At 42.8% G+C, this 17,898-nt stretch overlaps 2 protein-coding genes across 3 annotated transcripts; one reads left to right on the top strand and one right to left on the bottom strand.

Moving 5' to 3' along the window:
- Window positions 1–737: 737 nt before the first annotated feature.
- ngdn (neuroguidin, EIF4E binding protein) lies at window positions 738–4,341 on the top strand (the record flags this gene model as incomplete). Its single annotated transcript, XM_079234019.1, has 11 exons — window positions 738–758; window positions 1,060–1,119; window positions 1,404–1,475; window positions 1,664–1,801; window positions 1,889–1,973; window positions 2,087–2,139; window positions 2,343–2,454; window positions 2,667–2,841; window positions 3,022–3,175; window positions 3,817–3,880; window positions 4,161–4,341. The coding sequence occupies 11 exons, from the start codon at window positions 738–740 to the stop codon at window positions 4,178–4,180; spliced, it is 954 nt and encodes a 317-aa protein (XP_079090145.1). The 3' UTR covers window positions 4,181–4,341.
- A 748-nt stretch (window positions 4,342–5,089) lies between these two features.
- Window positions 5,090–17,193, bottom strand: pabpn1 (poly(A) binding protein, nuclear 1). 2 transcript variants are annotated; one of them, XM_079233935.1, is made up of 7 exons: window positions 16,755–17,193; window positions 14,400–14,508; window positions 13,981–14,048; window positions 13,030–13,136; window positions 12,155–12,242; window positions 11,160–11,338; window positions 5,090–5,607 (listed from the first exon to the last, which is right to left on the bottom strand). In XM_079233935.1, exons 1-7 carry the CDS (start codon window positions 16,887–16,889, stop codon window positions 5,427–5,429), a joined length of 867 nt encoding a protein of 288 aa, XP_079090061.1. In that variant the 5' UTR covers window positions 16,890–17,193; the 3' UTR covers window positions 5,090–5,426. The 2 variants fall into 2 exon arrangements, with proteins under 2 accessions (XP_079090061.1, XP_079090062.1); XM_079233936.1 differs by lacking the exon at window positions 5,090–5,607 and adding an exon at window positions 6,496–6,740.
- Window positions 17,194–17,898: the final 705 nt, after the last annotated feature.

Genomic DNA, 17,898 nt, shown 5'->3' with positions numbered 1-17,898 from the left:
TTAACGGAAAACATACCTTGCACAGGACTGGACAAAAATAAACTGCAGGCACACACTAATAAAGTTCTGATGGGACTTACCATGACTTCGCTCTTCACAAACTCTCTGAATATGCTACAGGCTCCTCTGACAGTTTAACTGAAAATGGTCTGAAAGGAGGAGACAGAGAGGAGTTTGATACCTGTCTGATCTCAAATCAGTCCCCCTTCTTCCTCTCTCTCTCTCTCTCTCTCTCTCTCTCTCTCTCTCTCACGCACGCACGCGCACACACACACACACACACACACACACACACACACACACACACACACACACACACACACACACACACACACACAGAAATGACAGGAAAGAGAGCACAGAAAGTGAAGTAGAGGGATTGTCTTGACTCCCATATATATATATATATATATATATATATATATATATATATATATATATATATATATATTTTTTTTTTTTTTTTTTTTTTTTATTAAAACAAATTATGGGACAAGAATATTCCGTAACTTTTAATAGCAGGTCACAATAAATAATGAACTAATTGATGCATAATCTAATTCATTAATAGCTTTCCGTTATACCCCGTTTGGGTTGCCACTCACTCCTAAATTGTGACAGTCACAGTGGGCTACAGTCTGTGCACTCATACTGTATCACTGCATCGTGCAGAAAGCAAACCAAGTCCTGTGTACCTATTGTCCCTCTGCGGCCTCCATAGGGTACAGTGAAACAAAATGGCGGCCCCTGTTGACAACGTGAGTTGAGCTCAGCTAGCTGCGAGCTAATAAAACATGTATTTTAACGTCCTAAACGGCTTAATATTACTATAGATATTTACGAAAATATGACGTGTGCTCTGAAACTATTGGTTGTACTTGAGACTGATAAAAAAGGGTTACAGTTAGTGCTGATGGTTTTGTTTTCAATGACTTCAGCTAGCCACGAGCTAACTTAACTTTTAGTCGCGTTTCTACAACATTATCCGTGTTTTACTGACGGTACATTATGCTGTGGGCAGGTTTGCTTTGTATTTCTGACTTGTTTGCTTTCCGACAGGATTTAATTGAAAGCGATTTGCCTGCAGCTGTACAGCTGCTGAGAAATCTCACAGAGCAGGTAAGAACTGCGTGTCTGTGATATTACTGTAATACTAATGTGTATTAGTAGAGATAAGGTTCTTTTGAAATTACTGTACGAACACATTCATTAGGACCGTTAGATCCCATTGTGGCGTATGAATGCATAATAGTCTGATCATAAATATCCTGTTATTTCATTGTGTTTGTATTGGGGGTCTGTGTCTCTTTCACCATGATGATTTGAATGATTTGTCACTTCTCACAGAAAGCTTGCATAGTTACATCATATCTACAGTTTCACACTGTGTCCTTTCTCTCTAGGTGGTCTCGGTTACAAGTCATGTCCGTGATCTGATTACAAAAGTAAAAGATGGAGCTTTTAAGACATCAGAGGTGAGTGGACACGGTTACTACATGTCCTGGACCTTTTAATAAAGATGGATTAACAACTGGGCCAAAAGCCCCAGGCTCACTGCACGTCTGTCAGTTTTTCAGGCATGTGTTTCCAATGAATAAAAATGTCCACTCTGGTCCAGACGTACAGCCCTTTGTGACTCGTCTTCTGTCTTCTCTCCCTGCAGGGTTTGTCTTTCTTGGACCTTCGGTATCACCTGCTGCTCTTCTACCTTCAAGACCTCACTCACCTGATCAGCGTCAAAACGGAAGGAGGCAAAATAAAAGACAGTGACGCCCTGAACAGACTGGTCACAATCAGAACGGTGAGGTGATTGTTAATACACCTTCTTCTTTATTCTTGCACATCCAGCTAACTCAGCGTCTCATTGCTGTTCCCCTCCTGTTCTAAGGTCCTGGAGAAGATGCGACCGCTAGACCACAAACTTAAGTACCAGATTGATAAACTGGTGCGCACAGCCGTCACCGGCAGTTTAGGTAACCCTGATCTTTTGTTTGTTTGTTGAGGTTTTCAATTGTCTGATTTCCGTCCCTCCATTCTTCACAGGCTTTGTGTTTACAACATCTTTTTTACATTTTTTATATTTCAGCTGAAAATGACCCGTTGCAGCTGCGTCCCAATCCTGAGAATCTCCTCAGCAAAGTAAGAATTTAATATCGTGGTTGTTTTGACACCTATTTGGGCGGTCCAGTTAAATTCACATTATTGATTGCTTCAAGATAATCTGATTGCATCAAGTCAGGCTACCATTGATTTGATTAATTAAGGATAACAAAACAGCTAATTTCAAATTCTTATACAGACGATAAAGTAATGTAACTTTATTTATTTGCTTCATCAACCAGTTGAGTGAATCTGAGGAGTCTGAAGGCGATGCTGAGAATACGACGGAGAAGAAAGCAGCCCACTCTAGTGGCAGGAAATATGTACCGCCAAAGATTGCCCCAGTGCATTATGGTAATGTCATAAAAACACAAATCAGTTCCGCCTTTTTAAGGTTATACTTTTCCTTGTTTAAATACTTCTGTGGAAGTTAACTACACTGTTTGTAATGAAGCAAGCGGCTGCTCTGCTTCTTTTGGTACAGTTCGCCATGTTATTATGCCCTTCTGGCTCATATCCCTCGAAATAAAGATCAAAAATTCTCACCTCAACCCGTCTGCCCACAGACGGTGACATGACAGACGCAGACAAGAAGAAGGCTCAGTCAGAGCGCCAGCGGCGGGCTGCCCTCCGAAGCTCTGTGATCCAGGAGCTGCGACAGCAGTACAGCGACGCTCCAGAGGAGATCAGGGAAAGACGGGACTTCCAGAGCGACCGCGAGAGCCGCGAGGAGCTCCATAGGTGTTTAATTAGTTTGGTCACAATATAAAATACCGGATGAGATGCAGGATGAAACACAGTGGGACTATATCAGTTACTTGAATATTTGATAGGGACGTGAAGAAGTACGTCACACGCAAACATGGGATGAGCTTTACAGATGTCAGTTTCCATCAACAATAACTTTGTTCTTCTTCACAGGAAAAACTACGAGGAGTCGATGATGGTGCGTCTTAACATGCCGGACCGTCAGAAGAGCATCAGAAAGAGAAGCATGATGACCATGTCCGGCCAGCTGAGCGGCATCACACACTTTGGTGACATCTCGGCTCTGACAGGCGGCGAACGCGGGCAGGTGAGCTGGCATTGACATGCTTTACACCAACCCGTCAGAAAAGGGGTGGGGGTCATACCACACTGGAGAATCCATCACAAAATAATTAAGGTTGACAAAAACATCATGTGATGGATTCTTATTATTATTATTATTATTATTATTATTATTTTGTGATGGAACTCCCTATATTGTTCAATTTGGGCTGCCACCAGCACGTAATCAATGTCGGACAGAACTCTTGGTCCGGCGTGTTGTACCTGACCGCTCACACATTAGTATATCTTGGCAACTCAGTCGTCTGGTGCTGCGCCGGCGGCAACCGCTGCACTTAATGCCCACACAGGTTTGGCATGCCATCCCTCTCTGCTTCCTGTCACAATTCACTTTCTGCCATCATAAAAAGCACTAATGAGTTGGGATAATGACTGGCTGACCTCATGCTGCTTGCAGATGTGGAAAAATGTGTTCGGTTAAATGTATTAGGAAAGTCCATGTGCGCTACGTTTAGATTTAGTGCCGGACAACATGTGAAGGCCACAAAACGATGTTGACAGGCTTATCTCCATCCACAATGAATGGGAGCATTGTGGCTGGCTTTTATTTAGATCACATTCTTGATGCGACTGCTGCTTCTTACACTTTTGTCTTCAATGATGCAGGATGGAGAGAACTCTCGGCCCAAGAAAAAGAAGAAACTCATGAAGAAAAAAACCAAAAGAAGAGGTGAGGACATTCAAATACACCAGACGGCACAAATTAACTTAATTGTTCTCAAAAGAAAATGTCAGTAAACTGATTAGGGTCAAGTAACTTGACCTCCTACGTAATGTCCAGAGAAGTTTTCCAACATGGACTTTGTCCTAAATTTGCTTTGTGTCACACCAGAAGTGTGCGATTGGTGTAATTTTGTCAGTTTGCGAAAACCTTCCAATCTTAAAACAATATTTATCATTACATTTCAATTGTGTTTCATGTTAATAATCCTCCATGTCTTTCTCTGCAGCTTTTAAGAAGCACAAATAGACCTGAAACGTGAGATTCAGCGGTTGAAGACCAAATGACACGAAGACTTCTCAACAGCCATCATCACTTTAGTTTGGAGTTTACCATTAAAGTAAATTGTGCCAGTCATTAATTCCCCACTTTAGTGTTTTCAGTTTGTTGAATAAACATTTACTGCTGGATCTGTGTGTCATGTTATTCATCTCCATTAGAGGGCAGTCACATTGCCTCCTCGACAGATGAACAAAACGCTCCTTATGCCATCTAATCGCCCCCAGCTGGAGGGCCATGATAATGTAGGGGAAATATGCAACAGATGACATTTTGGGACACATTTACAAGTATCGGTACAGAAATACAGCCAGGCACCGATTCAAGACCTTATCGCAGCAGGCACACCAGCCTCTGACAACTCAATTTAATTGTGCATTTATATTAAATGTGCACATCACAGTAGGGAAACAAGTGTTGTATTTAGCTAGTAACCCAAGTGAGTGTGCAGTTTGATCATGTCAAATGATGCACCTTCAAGTGACAAACCTTAAAGTGTACCTCTCAGTATGAGGTTGTCTTGGGACTTAACATTAAGATATTTAAGGTTTGGCCTGTGACGTCAGTAATGACCACTTTGCTGATACTTAGGATTCCTTTGGAAATAAAACCCAACCACCTAATATTGCTCATTAGGGAACCAGTAAAGTGTGTGCATGCAATTAAACCATCTCTTAGCAGACCTGTCAAAACAAACTTAGACACAGTCTCATTTTTACACAATGTCTTTATTTTTTTATTTTTTTTTCCCCCTAATACAGACTCATGGGTTAAAAATAAAAATAAAAAAGCAGAACATTTGTTCAAACCCACTCCCCTTTTCAAAAAAGAAAAAAGGGTCTCCACACAAACCCCACCCCTACTGTCCCCACCCTAACATAACAGCTCCGGCCCACTCCATTTATTAACTTAATCAATGCCGCTAGCTCAAACTTCCTCAGACAAGCCGTGACTGCACTGCGCGTAGTCAGAGAAGGGGGCGCATTAAGGTCCGCACTGTACACCCCAAAAAACACCCTCGTCTCTGGTCCTGCCTTCCTCACTCACGCAAACTTGCCGTCCTGCCACTCAGCTATTTCGCCTTCAGCTCTCTGTATATAAATCATGTGTTGGATTGGCTGCCTGTTAAGTTCTGTGTGTGCTGCAGTGTGTTTAACAGGTGTGTGTGTGCATGTTGTCCGTGTGTGTGAGTGTGTGAAAGGGACTAAAAGCATCATCAGCGTTTGCTGTTGTAGTAAATGCCCCCCGCAGCGGGCCTGTGGTCACCCTGCCCCCCTCCCCCCCACACGGACAGGATGGGGTGAGTGTGCATAGCGGGAGCAGAGAGAGAGAGAGACGCTGCGGGGGGGGCCTGCGCCACCTGGGGAGGGGTCGTCAGCCTCCACTGGTCTTGAAACCTGAAACGACAAGAAGTGGTCTAATATACAGAGAGAGGACGGGGGGAGGGGAAGGAGGAGAGACAGGAGACAAGGAACACAGGAGAGGGAGGGGAAAACAGGTGGGGAGGGATGGAAGGGTTGCACGAAATAAAAACATTGATGCCCGTCAAAAGAATAAAACGAAGCTGTTGCCATGCCTGAGTTGGAGGTGACAGGTATGAACGAGCCGCAGGAAGGAGGCAGCAGGAGGACCACCGCTCCCACGAGTGGAAAAAAAAAAAAGATTCTATGCATGTATAATCCCACTGAACACTGACGGGCCATCACTGTCCAGAGAACAACAATCCATGGTGTGATGAGCCAAAGCAGGTGGGAGGGGGGCAAGGGAAAAAAGCATGAGTTATAAAAATGCAGCGAGGGTAGGGGTGAGAGAACGGAGAACACAAAAGGGGTTAAGGGAGGAGGGATGGGGAGGTGATGATATACTCCAAACCACAAACTTAAACACAACAAATACTCTGGCTAGTGGAAGTTTCACATATGTACGGTACATTAAAAACAAAAATAAACAGTATATCTTCTTGTTGCAGTTTCCCCCCCCCCCCCACGTTTTTTTTTTCTTTTCTTTTCTTGTTTTGGTGGTGGTGGAGGGTGAGTGGGCTGTGTTGGTGATGGTGTGAAAGCAGGAAGTCACAGCCAGACCAAAGGAGACACATCTGCAGCCTGAGATACCACCATCTTCTCCTACCTCCCCCTCCTCATTCCCACCCCTCAAAACCAACAAAAAAAAAAAGAAATCAGCCACCTTATTCTTTCCCCAAATGGCCAACTGATACCTTACCAGGGGTGACCGCATCAACCTCCGCACACGCACGCTCACACACAATCGCACACTGCGGCCAGTCAGTCTCTCTGTCCAGGAGAGTTTTTTTTTTTTTTTTTTTTCTTTTGTCTTTTTTTCTCTCTTCTGGATTCTCTTCTTTTATTGTTGGGGATGGGGCAGGGGGGATTTTTTCATTGCGTGTGCATGTATGCGTGTGTGTTTGTTTTCTCTAAATGGAAAAGAGGGGAGAGGGTTGATAGTAAGGGAATGTTGGAGGGAGGGGGGTGTTTAGTAAGGGGAATACCACGATGTTGTTCGCCCTCGGCCCCTGGAAAAGAGAGAGAAAAAGAGGGTGAGTTTTTTTTCTGGTTGGCTTAAGAAGACTGACACCAATTTCCTGGTGTGATAAAATATAGATATAAATATACGTGTGAGATTGTGGCCAGAGAAAGGGTCTGCAAACGGAAGGGGGAAAGAATATATTGATGTATTTCAAAATGAATGACAGAATGTCTTAGGACAGTGTTCACAATCCCTTAATCGTCATTCCATCTTAACGGTATTGGGCCTTGGATCTCATGTGTTGCGTTACAACAAATCAATCTGGAAGAATAGACTACAGTGCTGAAAGAAGCTGAAAGCAGCTTGTCAAGAGAGGAAAAGTGTTTAATTTCCAGATGTTGGAATAAGGATTTGTGTTTGGGTGTGAGGGGACAGCAACGGCACTCTCTCCCTCTTTCTCTCTCTCTCCGTCTCTCTCTGCGAGAGCTGCCATCTGGGGTCACTGTGGGGAAAGACCTTGACAAACAGCACCACACATATACCCCCAGCAAGACAGTGCACATACACACACACTGGGGACAGGACAACTGCACCATTATTAGACACTCAAAACACTGCCACACACACACACACACACACACAGCAGCAAACCTTCCACACATCATCTGCTCTGTCTCTCATACACAAATAATTCAGTGGCAACAAACACAAAAAATGTCACACTGGGACTGAAGCCAGTGGTTGTCCGGCTAGATGCTGAAGTCAGGCTGCAGTAATGAACCCTCGTTTCTGGGCGTGAACGCTGTAAAGGTGAATCTGGGTTGGAGTATGTGTGTATGCGTCTGTGTGTGTGGAGGGGGTGGCGGTCATGTACATGCAAGGATAATACACTCTACATAAAGCACCAACAATGTAATTCCACATCATGAGTACAGTATGCAAGTCCTATGGCTCACATCAAAATCTTGGCTTTTCACCATGCCAACTTGGGAAGATGACAAAATGATGTTAATGGATGCAAAACACGAAAAAAAAACACTTTTGCAGCCAGGCACCAGTTGTTTTTAAGAGCATGTAAACATGAATGACTCTTTGTTCTCAGTCAGGGTGCAAGGATTTGAGGTGCTAGACAAATGCCACTATTTGGCTGCGTTGTCATTTAATACAATTAAATCCTGGCAGCCAACGCTCTGCTTTAGAAAAATAAAATAAACACTTGCCGTGGCCTTGTTGAAGCTTAACTTCTTATAAAACAAAGCCAAGCGTATCTCTTGGACTGCGACTGCACGGCCACAGCCGAGCGCTGTGAAACCTTCCCAAGCACACAATGGGTCAATGCAAAGTTTTTGTGTTTTCTTCACCATGGATGTGTTCCAAACACAAGACACAAGTGAAAAGTGTTACTTAGTTCAAATCTGCGCTTCAATTCTGTTAAACTGCAACACAGACTTAATTAGACTAGTGACGAATCCCTCATGTAGCAACCAGGCGGCCCTTCTGCTCTCCTCTGCAAAAGGTGATCAAGGCCATTTCAAGTGGACTTCACGCTCTGCACGCTGTAGAGTGATGCAGGAATGAGTCCCTAAAGCCACAGCAGAGTTGGCGTTTCTCACTTTCGGTTCCATTGGCTCCAAGGTCAATGGGGTTTTAGTTAGATGCCTAAAATAAGGTATGTGGGCAACACATTCAGTAGATGCCCCTCGTGCATTTTAAAGATTTTTAGTGTCTTAACTTGTCGTCAACAAGTGTCTAAAGGAGATTACCAAGCGACAGACTAGTCCGCCTTCACAGCATAGTTGTGTATCCTCGTTCCACTGCGGCGTAGTTTTGTTCCCATTGGCTTTTTGTCAAGGGAACTAGTGCCACTATTCTGTGGTGATCAGAACATATTAACCAATGCTGGTGCATGATACGGGAAGCTGTGTTTTCTATGATTACGAGTGCAGCCATTACAGTCAAATCACTATTGGCAACAAAAATAATTTCATCTTGAAACTGCTCGGGTCAACCTAGTTTACTGCAAAACACAGACCGTCAACTGTTCATTTTGTTTGCAGTATCTTTTGCACAGCCATTTAAATGATTTATTTCTATTGGATGTCAACCCGTACTTTAATTTTATTCACCCAACTGCAAATTAGTCAGACAGAACGTAAAAGTTCAACAATCACAGCAAGTCTTGGCTATGTTTACAACCCAACAACTTAAAGTCTTTAAAGTAAAAACTCCAATTATGCATCTTGTTTTTAAGCTACCAAATTATACATTACTATCAGTACTTTTAGCTCCTGGAGACTTGATGTAATAGCACCAACCCCATGGCTTTTCCCCTAGTCTTTGTGTGCCTTGTCCTGCAGCTCGACCAAATCCCAGTGAGCAAACTGGCAGGGTTATGGTTTCTTGGTATGTGTGGGAGTGGCTGGGGTAAGTGCACAGAGAGATTAGAGAGATTCTGACCTTGAGGTTCAGACACTTTCTCACACAAAGGAATGAATAGATATGTAACCCTTTCTTGTAGTTATTTAAAAAGGCAACCTTGCTGAAATGGGAAGTCTTTGCACAAACACTTCAGTGTAAAAAGCAAGGGCAAAAATGAAAGGAGAAATACACAAGATAAAATGGAATACGTAGGAGCCTGTCAGAAGAATTTGGCAACCCGTTTAGTCGCTAAAATGAAAGGACTCTGTATGAAGGTTTTGAAGGCTCTTTCCAAAATAACTGCTGCATCATCTTTATTCTGGAAAATGTTCTTTGTTGAACATTAAGTATTAAGCAACAGCCGAGGCCTGAAGGCTCCAGATGCTTGTCAGGGATGATCAGTCAGAATATCTCAGTCTCAAAGCTCAGTGCATGTGGGGAAGTTGGCATGCTGATCAGTAGGTTTGGCACCACACCTTTCGCACTCACAAAACAATACGGCTCCACAAGGCTTTTATGGAGCAACCGGTGAGATACCATAGCCTTGATTTCTCACTACCCATAGGGGTTTAGCCATAATTTATATAAAAAGGGGACAGTTCATTTGTTGTTCAAATCAATGTTTTATACGCATGTTTAATCATGCTCAAAACAATGTGGTTGTTGTAGGTATCTTCTTTATAGGAACTGTGCAGCTCTAGTTAATAGTTAACTGCCAGGTGTTTTTAATCGCATACTGTAAAATTGTTCTAATTAGCATTGGTGTTGCAGTAGAAACTAGACTGCAAAAGACTCACAGGGCGCCACTGCAGAGCTCTGAATTAAAGCCAAATCAAAACACTGCATGTAGAAAGCCACCAGAATCCCAGTGCACAAAAGTCTGATCAACACCAGGCTTATTGGTGTCATTTAATATGGATCACAGTAATGAGGCAGGTTTGAACATAGTATTGATGTACTGGAGCATTAAATGCAACTTCCACAATGGTGCATTAGAGTGAGGCAATGCTACAGGTCACTGTACTGATGGCCACACAGTATTAAATAAGCTATAGTGATGCAAAATGATTTGCACTTTCCCCTGACATATGGTCCAATCACAGACGACATCCTGAGCTTTTGAAAATAAAGTCAATAAAGTGCAATCTTTGACACTCCAGTACTTTCCTGTTATTATAGAACAGGGATTGCATTGGCATTGACCCAAACATGGTTCTAACTAATGCAGAATCCATGTACAGCCTGGGAAGAACAAAATGATGTGCACCGAGTCGTTTGCCTCCGTTAGAATGGTGATATGTGATGTGGCATGCAATGAGTCCCTCAGTCCCACCACTGGCGTGACGTGATGTCTAACCTGACTACACGGCATATATCCCCGCTTCTATCACAATCTCGAATACAATCTATAAATCGCAATTAAAGCAGTTAACATAATGAAATATGATTTAATTGAGCAAATCTTAGACTCTATAATCTATAATCAAATATCAGGGATTGCATGCAGTATTTACACTGCACACACAATATAGAGGTAAAAAGTAATTTTTGAAAATAGTTATTTTTTACCTCAGACAAAAATTGGCAAGGCTCAGATTGCCCCACTGTACTTATCTCGTCAGCAGGGCTATGTTTCCATGGGTGTTTTCCCATCAAAGATACATCATGGAGATGATCAGGGTGTCGTCCAACTAGAAATTAGCTTTGTGGTCCTGTTCTTTGTGTGTTAAAATACGAGGACAGAGTTAACCCTCACTTTATCTGAAGGCCAAAACAAGCCATATTCTAACATGCTGTGGAATAGTTTATCAACAGTCCAATTCTTGTTTCCTCCCTAGCTGAATGCCTCGTCTGTACAACAACCGATAACATTAATCCTAATTGCTGGTCTATTTAAATCGGTAAGAACGGCTGCCAATTCTGGCTGGCCATCATAGTCTGCCTCACTGTCATTTCCTTTCAAAACAAACACCGAGTGAGGTGCAATGCATGCAGGTGCAGGGTTCTCCCATGGTGTCAAAAGTGATGCGTCTCAGAGTCAGCTCACCTGAAGGCCCGTCCTCTGCCTCTGGGTGGCGTGTAGCCACTGTAGTAGCGTGCACGTGACGAAAAGCTTCCTCCTCCTCCACCACCGCCGCCTCCTCCACCCCGTGACCTGAACCGAGCCCGTGGAAAGCCGCGGTCTGTGGTGCTGATGCCGGGTCTGTTTGTTCTCTTAGCGCCCACCTGAGGAGCGAGAATCACGCAAAAGGGACAGTTACATAAATCGTCATATCATTTATTAACTAATTTACGCTACACAGGAACTACAACGGCATGTGTCACTTGACAGTCGACCGGTACTACAGAAGTGTAAACTAGTACGACAAGTGTCAGTGAACAATCGTATGCACCCTATTTTTCTCTGTTAATGCTACATTGTGCAAAACAAAAATCAGCAGGATGAAAGCGTTAACATTAAGTAGCCCGTGGGGCTGCACAGTGCAGCTTGGCTAAATGACGGTTCCATTGATTTACTCAATGCTGCATTCATGCTCTTTTCAGTAAAAGAAAAAAATAAACAGTTTTGGGAGAAGGTAAATCAGAACTTTATTATGTCCTCGAATGTAATATTGTAACATTTTGTTTTGGCAAGAAATCTTTTTTTTTTTCCCCAGAGATAAAATAGATACAAGAGGAAATGTGAGCCATTTCACTTTTTTGGTTTGTTTTTAAAAACACAGTGGTGTCAGAGCGGTCTTCCGTATCAGCCGATACACAAGTTCAGGTATCAGAATCCGTATTGGGAGGAAAAAGATAGACTAAAAAAAACAAAACACAAGGTTTATTCTGCCACCGTTTGTTGCGTAATCACTGATTATTTTGGTTCCACTGAGGTAATTTTGTAAATGCACCAATATTCAACAGTTCGTAATGAAGCCACAATTCACATTTTCCCTCTAAACCCTCTCACAATGGTGTCACTTTTCCTGACCTAAAACATCTCAATGTGAGAACATCCCAGGTGGAAGAATAAAATGTTGATATTTAAAATGATCTTACCTTTATCTGCCTTCCTCTGAAAAGGGACTCATCCAATGCCATGGCTGTCCTAACAGACTCTTTGTCTGCAAACTCAATATAGGCAAACCTGAAGAAGAGGAGAAACAAATTAATTCATGTGAATTGGGAGGGGAACTATGTGTGCAACACTCAAATCAAGACCATTTCATGGGAGTTGGAACATTTCAAACAGACAGTCTTCATCTTATCTTTACCTCTGGACAGCCAGGGCCTCCTCACATTAAACAGGCCATGCACAAAGGAGTCTGGGGCCCCTTAGGTTACTTATCCAGAAGAATGCACAAATCACACATTCCTTCATGTCTAATATATTTCTACCACATAACGACAGATATACTCAAAACGCAACGAAAAAGCAGCAGCATAAAAGCAGCACGGCACCAGTATGTTGAACACTGAGGATCGCAAACATCTAAATGTTAAAGGATATCTATTCCTCTGGGTGGATAACTTAAATTTGTTTAAAGCTAAAAAGCCATTTCTGTTGGGAAATAATTACTTTGAATTAACTTTACAGAAGATTATATGGCAACAGCAATTGATACCAGCTTTTTGTGCTTAATTTTTTTTTTAATTTTTAATTGTCGTCATCATTAAACACAGGAAAAGTGAAACCAGAACTCACAAAATGTTCACAGTTGTTCAATCTGGCCTCACTCAACCATTACGGTTGACCCACCCCAAAAGCAATCATATATACCCATTCAGCTTTAGTGACAGTTAATTTGCATTGATGCTTAATAAAAAATAAGTCCACCCACTGTTGGATTTCTCTCTGCCAACAACATGACTTTGGTGTATTTGCTGATTCATCCACTGCATAGTAAAGAGATACAGTATACTGATAGTCTTACCCTTTGGGATGCCCTGTGTATTTGTCACATAGGATGGTGACTCTGTTTACTGAACCACAGCCATGAAAGTGAGCTTCAAGCTCTTCTGCCGTGGCACCGTAGTCCACCTGAAGAAAGACGGGATAAAATGTTCATCAAGAGAGCTGAACCCACACATTCTGGACCAAGAATCAAAGTCAGATTCATACGTCACTTTTACTTTACTAAATTAGACAGACTGAAATGAAAACATACATACATACATACATACATACAAAAAAAAGAAACAAAAAACAGACCGCAATAGAAACATAATATGTAAAACAAAATAGATGGTATTCACCCTGCTGGAGCTTTTAGGACATTAAATCACAATTGCTGCATTTCAGATACGACACTGAATAGAAATAGTTCTACAAATTGCTCTTAATCAAGCTCAAATAAAAATACAACTATATATACACTATATAAGAATATGGCACAGCTTTAATTCTGTCATAAGCTGACCTAACCAAAAGAGTTAAACGCCCAAACGATGTACGTTGGGACTCATTTTACAGAAATACCACAACCCAATCATAATGGAAAAGGTACAAAGTAATGATATGCATTACGTAAAGCATCTTTAAAGGGTGGGTTGAATACTTAAAAACTACAATCCTGGAGTAACAACGACCTAAATCCAAGCAAGCATTTTTTGTAGACTTGAAATTTGCTTTTCATTCAATGTTAGTTCAGCGCGTGGGTGGTAGAAGAATGGGGGAAACCGCAACGTCCAGACTTAAAACCAGAAGAAAACAGAACATCCACCATAAACTTTATGACCAATAAAACATTGCAAAAAAGACCATGGCGGTGAAATTTGAAGGAACGTTACGATTCTGGGTCGGACCGTTTCTTAAAAATAATATGATGAATTTCTTTGTCACCTCAAAAGATGCAACAAAGAGAGAATATGAGACAATTACTCACGTTTCCAACATAAATAGATCTGCCATCCGCTTCCATTTTTTCCTCGATGGACATGATGACTGGACCGACTGCACCGTGTGGAGAGACAGAAAACGCATTAAATAAGCAACAAAATGAAGGGTGTCCCCAGCTAAATATTTATATTATTTTGCTCATAAACCCCCCTTCTTCAGTCTGTTAATCAAGACCTATAAAACCAATATATGGGACTGTAACCCTATAGAGGCAGAATGGAACTATTCATGAACACCACTACGACAATTTGACAGCGAGATTGGTGGTCAAATCAGGCTCCTTAGATTGATATTATGTTTTAAGAGTATTATGATTTATTAGCCGATCTGACAGGAACAGGAAATGTGGACAGATGGGGAGAAACAAGGGTCTCCCCGCACATAAATTAATACACAAAAACGCACCTGGTGGGGGGCTGAGATTCATCTGTTTCTCCACCTCGTTCTGGAGCTCCTTCAGCTTCTCTGCCTCTTCCTCCATCTCTCTAACCCGGGCTTTGATTGCCTCCAGCTCCTGCAACAGACCAAAAAAAAAATCCACCATGAGCATGATACAACTCACTGAAACATTAATCACAAATGCCATAAATACATGATGTGGATGAAAGCTATGCCACGCTAACAACTATCAAAACTAGACATGAAAATGTAATCATTAACAAATGTGGTCTTAGCACCCCTTTGCAAAAACCAGGAAGATGGCAGGGTAGCAAGGAGATGCTGAAAGTTGACCTTCAAGCAATTTGAGAAATTGACCTCATCAGGGCCTGATATGCTTGAGTGGTATTCAAAATATAATGGGCCAACAAAATGAATGGATTAGTATGGCACGCTCAGTTTTCAAGTTTCCCATCACTTCTCAATGACTATAAAGCAAATGTTCAGAAACAACATTACACAGATACAAAGAAGCCAAATGACGAGTTAACATATTGGTATTCACGGGTGGTAAATACTACCTTCAAGACAGTATTTAAGTTATTTACCATGTAGATACACTCATACCAGGAATGTGAATGTGCTTATTTCTCCGTTATAAAAAAAATTTGGGCAGGCATTACTATGGGCTCCTGCACCTGATGGTGAGCATTTGCTCAAAATATAGTTTGACACTGAATGTCAAATATGTCAATAATGAATTTGTAAATTAACCAATAGGAAAATTGATTTGCTGCAACGCAACTGAAAATGTATAGAGCCTTTTGGGAAACTCAAACTGTAAATGTATTTGGGCGGAGTGACTGATCAGGTCGGACAAACCAAGAATGAAAACCCCAGAAAATGCCCAATGCCTATAGTGAACCGAGATGGCCGTGTCCTCACGTGGGAGCGGACCCTCCTGTCTGACAGTGGTGCACTGCAGCACAGTGGGAGTCATTCCAGCTCCATCCAGGGCTATTGCCTGTGCTGACAGGACTTTTAATGCAAGGGCTCCTTGTACAACTAAGTGCAGTGACACCCATATTAAATGCAGATCCTCGAACCAGAGGAGGGTGACTGCATTTGGTGATAACTGCACCATCATCTCTCAGCCCACCAACCTTTAGCTACACGATCACCTGGTATGTCACATCATAGAAGGAGTAATCCACATTTACAGCTAGATTGTTTTAAAAAACGAAGCCATCCGACAATGACACCTTGTAGGTACTATTTTTTGTTGCATATTCAGTACATGCTCTTTCACTCCCCTCCATTCTCTCATCCTTCTTGCTCTGGTAAAACATTGAAGGATGCAAACCCAGCCCCTCAAATACCGCAACCCCTGCTTCTGCGGTGTATGCAGCGCGCTCTCTCAGGTTAGCACCACCTCAACACTCTGGACTTGCTGCATAGACATCATCGGTGAATATGCATGCGTGTACAGGTATTTGGTCAAATAAAATTAGGCCTATTGTGCATCTTTAACGTTACAGAAAACCCCGTGTCCCACTGATCCCAACCATCGTCCGGCATTCATGACAAAGATGATGAGCTGCACGTCGGTCATCTCCACCCTCCCTAGCTTTGTTAACATCTAACCTAGCTAGTGTGTGAGCGTGCCAGGGTCCCGTTGACCGCCGAGATAATAACCGTTTTAAGGTGCAAATTCCATATGTTATCTCGTTATTCATCGGTCGACTTGTCCTCTGGTCATTTCAACTGCCGCACTTGATGCTGGAGCTCGGGATAAGCTAACGTTAGCCCCCTGACGGTCGGTCATTTTGCATGTGCATACACCGGCTCAACTGCAGCAGACAGCATAGCGGTGGAGGTAAATGGAATAAAAGATGGAATTACCGTCAGCAGGTCGCCTTCTCGAGCAGTAGACTCGCACAGCGGCGGCTAATGGCGGCGGCCTGTCCTACCCTTGCCCCCGACTGTCTCCTGTATCTCAGTCGCGCATATTTTTTTTTTTTGGAGACGAGGATTCCCCCCCCACGACCCCCTCCTCCTCCTCCTCAGCCAAACGGCTCGAGCTGCTCCCTGGCGCAGAGAAACTGGCGCCGCCGTTGCGCCAAGATGGCTGCTGACACCACGCATGTCACCACCCATTTCTACTGCACTGCGTGAACCACAATGGCGGTTATAATATCGACCTAGCCATAGCAGTAACGTAACGTTGCACGGCGTGTGACCAAAGCGTTGTGGATAAGAGAGTTTAACAACAAAAAAAGATGAACACATTGCTAGCATGCTTTCGCTAACTTCTCCGTTTGGGCTATAACGTATCCCGGTGCCATGTGGGCACTCACATCTGAAACAATGCCCTTCACTTACCGGGTCTTCGATTGCGGCCTCTCCGTCTTCTAATCCCGGTTCTTCATCACCGACACCTGGGTCTTCCAACTCGGGATGTCCGGGGTCTGAATCTAGTAGGGATTCCTCCGCCAGTCCGTTGCCGAACTCCGCCATCGCCCTGTTCCAACTGTACCGACGCGCCTCGTGGCCAAACCAACGCACAGGCCCCTACTCACGCACAAGGGGGTAGAGTGAGCGGGGCGGCGAAAAGAAAAAAACGGCTGAAAACGCCGCTTAGAAAAGTTAAAATGGGGAATAAAATGCTAGCTACAGCTCCAGCCACTACTCAAACAGCATACCACGATAGACAAGAACCGCTGTTTCACTCACTACCTTTACGGAGCGGTCCTAATTTACGTCAGATAACCTAGTTTATTTACTTAAATGAGTATATAAAAAAGGCGAGGACTACGCGAGAGCGGCGGCGTCCCTTCAGTTCAGAAATGGAAGCCGGGGGCGGAGTCATGTAGCACTGCGGGCGTAAAACTCCCAATTCTATTGGTTAGCTGAGGATTCTAGACCAACCCCTTCAATGTCTGCCGCGTTCCTATTGGATGAGCGTAAAAGACTTTCCGGTTCCCAAATCACATGTGTGCTTTTAATTGGATTACGTTTCTGTCCATCATGTCCCTCTCAATGGGACGTAAACCGGCAAAGCCAATTGTTTAGTTAATTAAATTTCAGGTAGCACATTTGTGTGTTGTCTCCTCCAGTGTGACCTAAGTGACCTTTATTAAAAATATGACACTCAGGTAAAACCCCAGATGTTTGTATAAAAAATTTAAACCAGTCACATACACACACAAAGCTGTTCTAGGTACACAATATGACATTCAGATATTCCCACAAAAAAGATTGATATAAAAACATTTACCTTGCCAGGTCTGCTTCTTGCACAATTAACTGTCATTGCAATCAGAGAGATATGCTTTGTTGTTCAACTGATTTTATTTGTTTTTCTGTATATCAAAGAAAGCATAATGGAGACCAAACACAAAAAGGCAGGTAGGTACAAGTGAGGAGGAAAAACATAAGCTTAATCAAAAATCTATCAATTCATAACAACACTGCCACTATTATTGTTCAATATTCATAGGAATACCATACTGTATTTGAGCAGAGA

This window comes from Taurulus bubalis, assembly GCF_910589615.1.
Source record: "Taurulus bubalis genome assembly, chromosome: 18".
Lineage (NCBI taxonomy): Eukaryota > Metazoa > Chordata > Actinopteri > Perciformes > Cottidae > Taurulus > Taurulus bubalis.
Note: the sequence above shows the minus strand (reverse complement) of the source record. Positions and strands in the feature narration are given on the sequence as shown.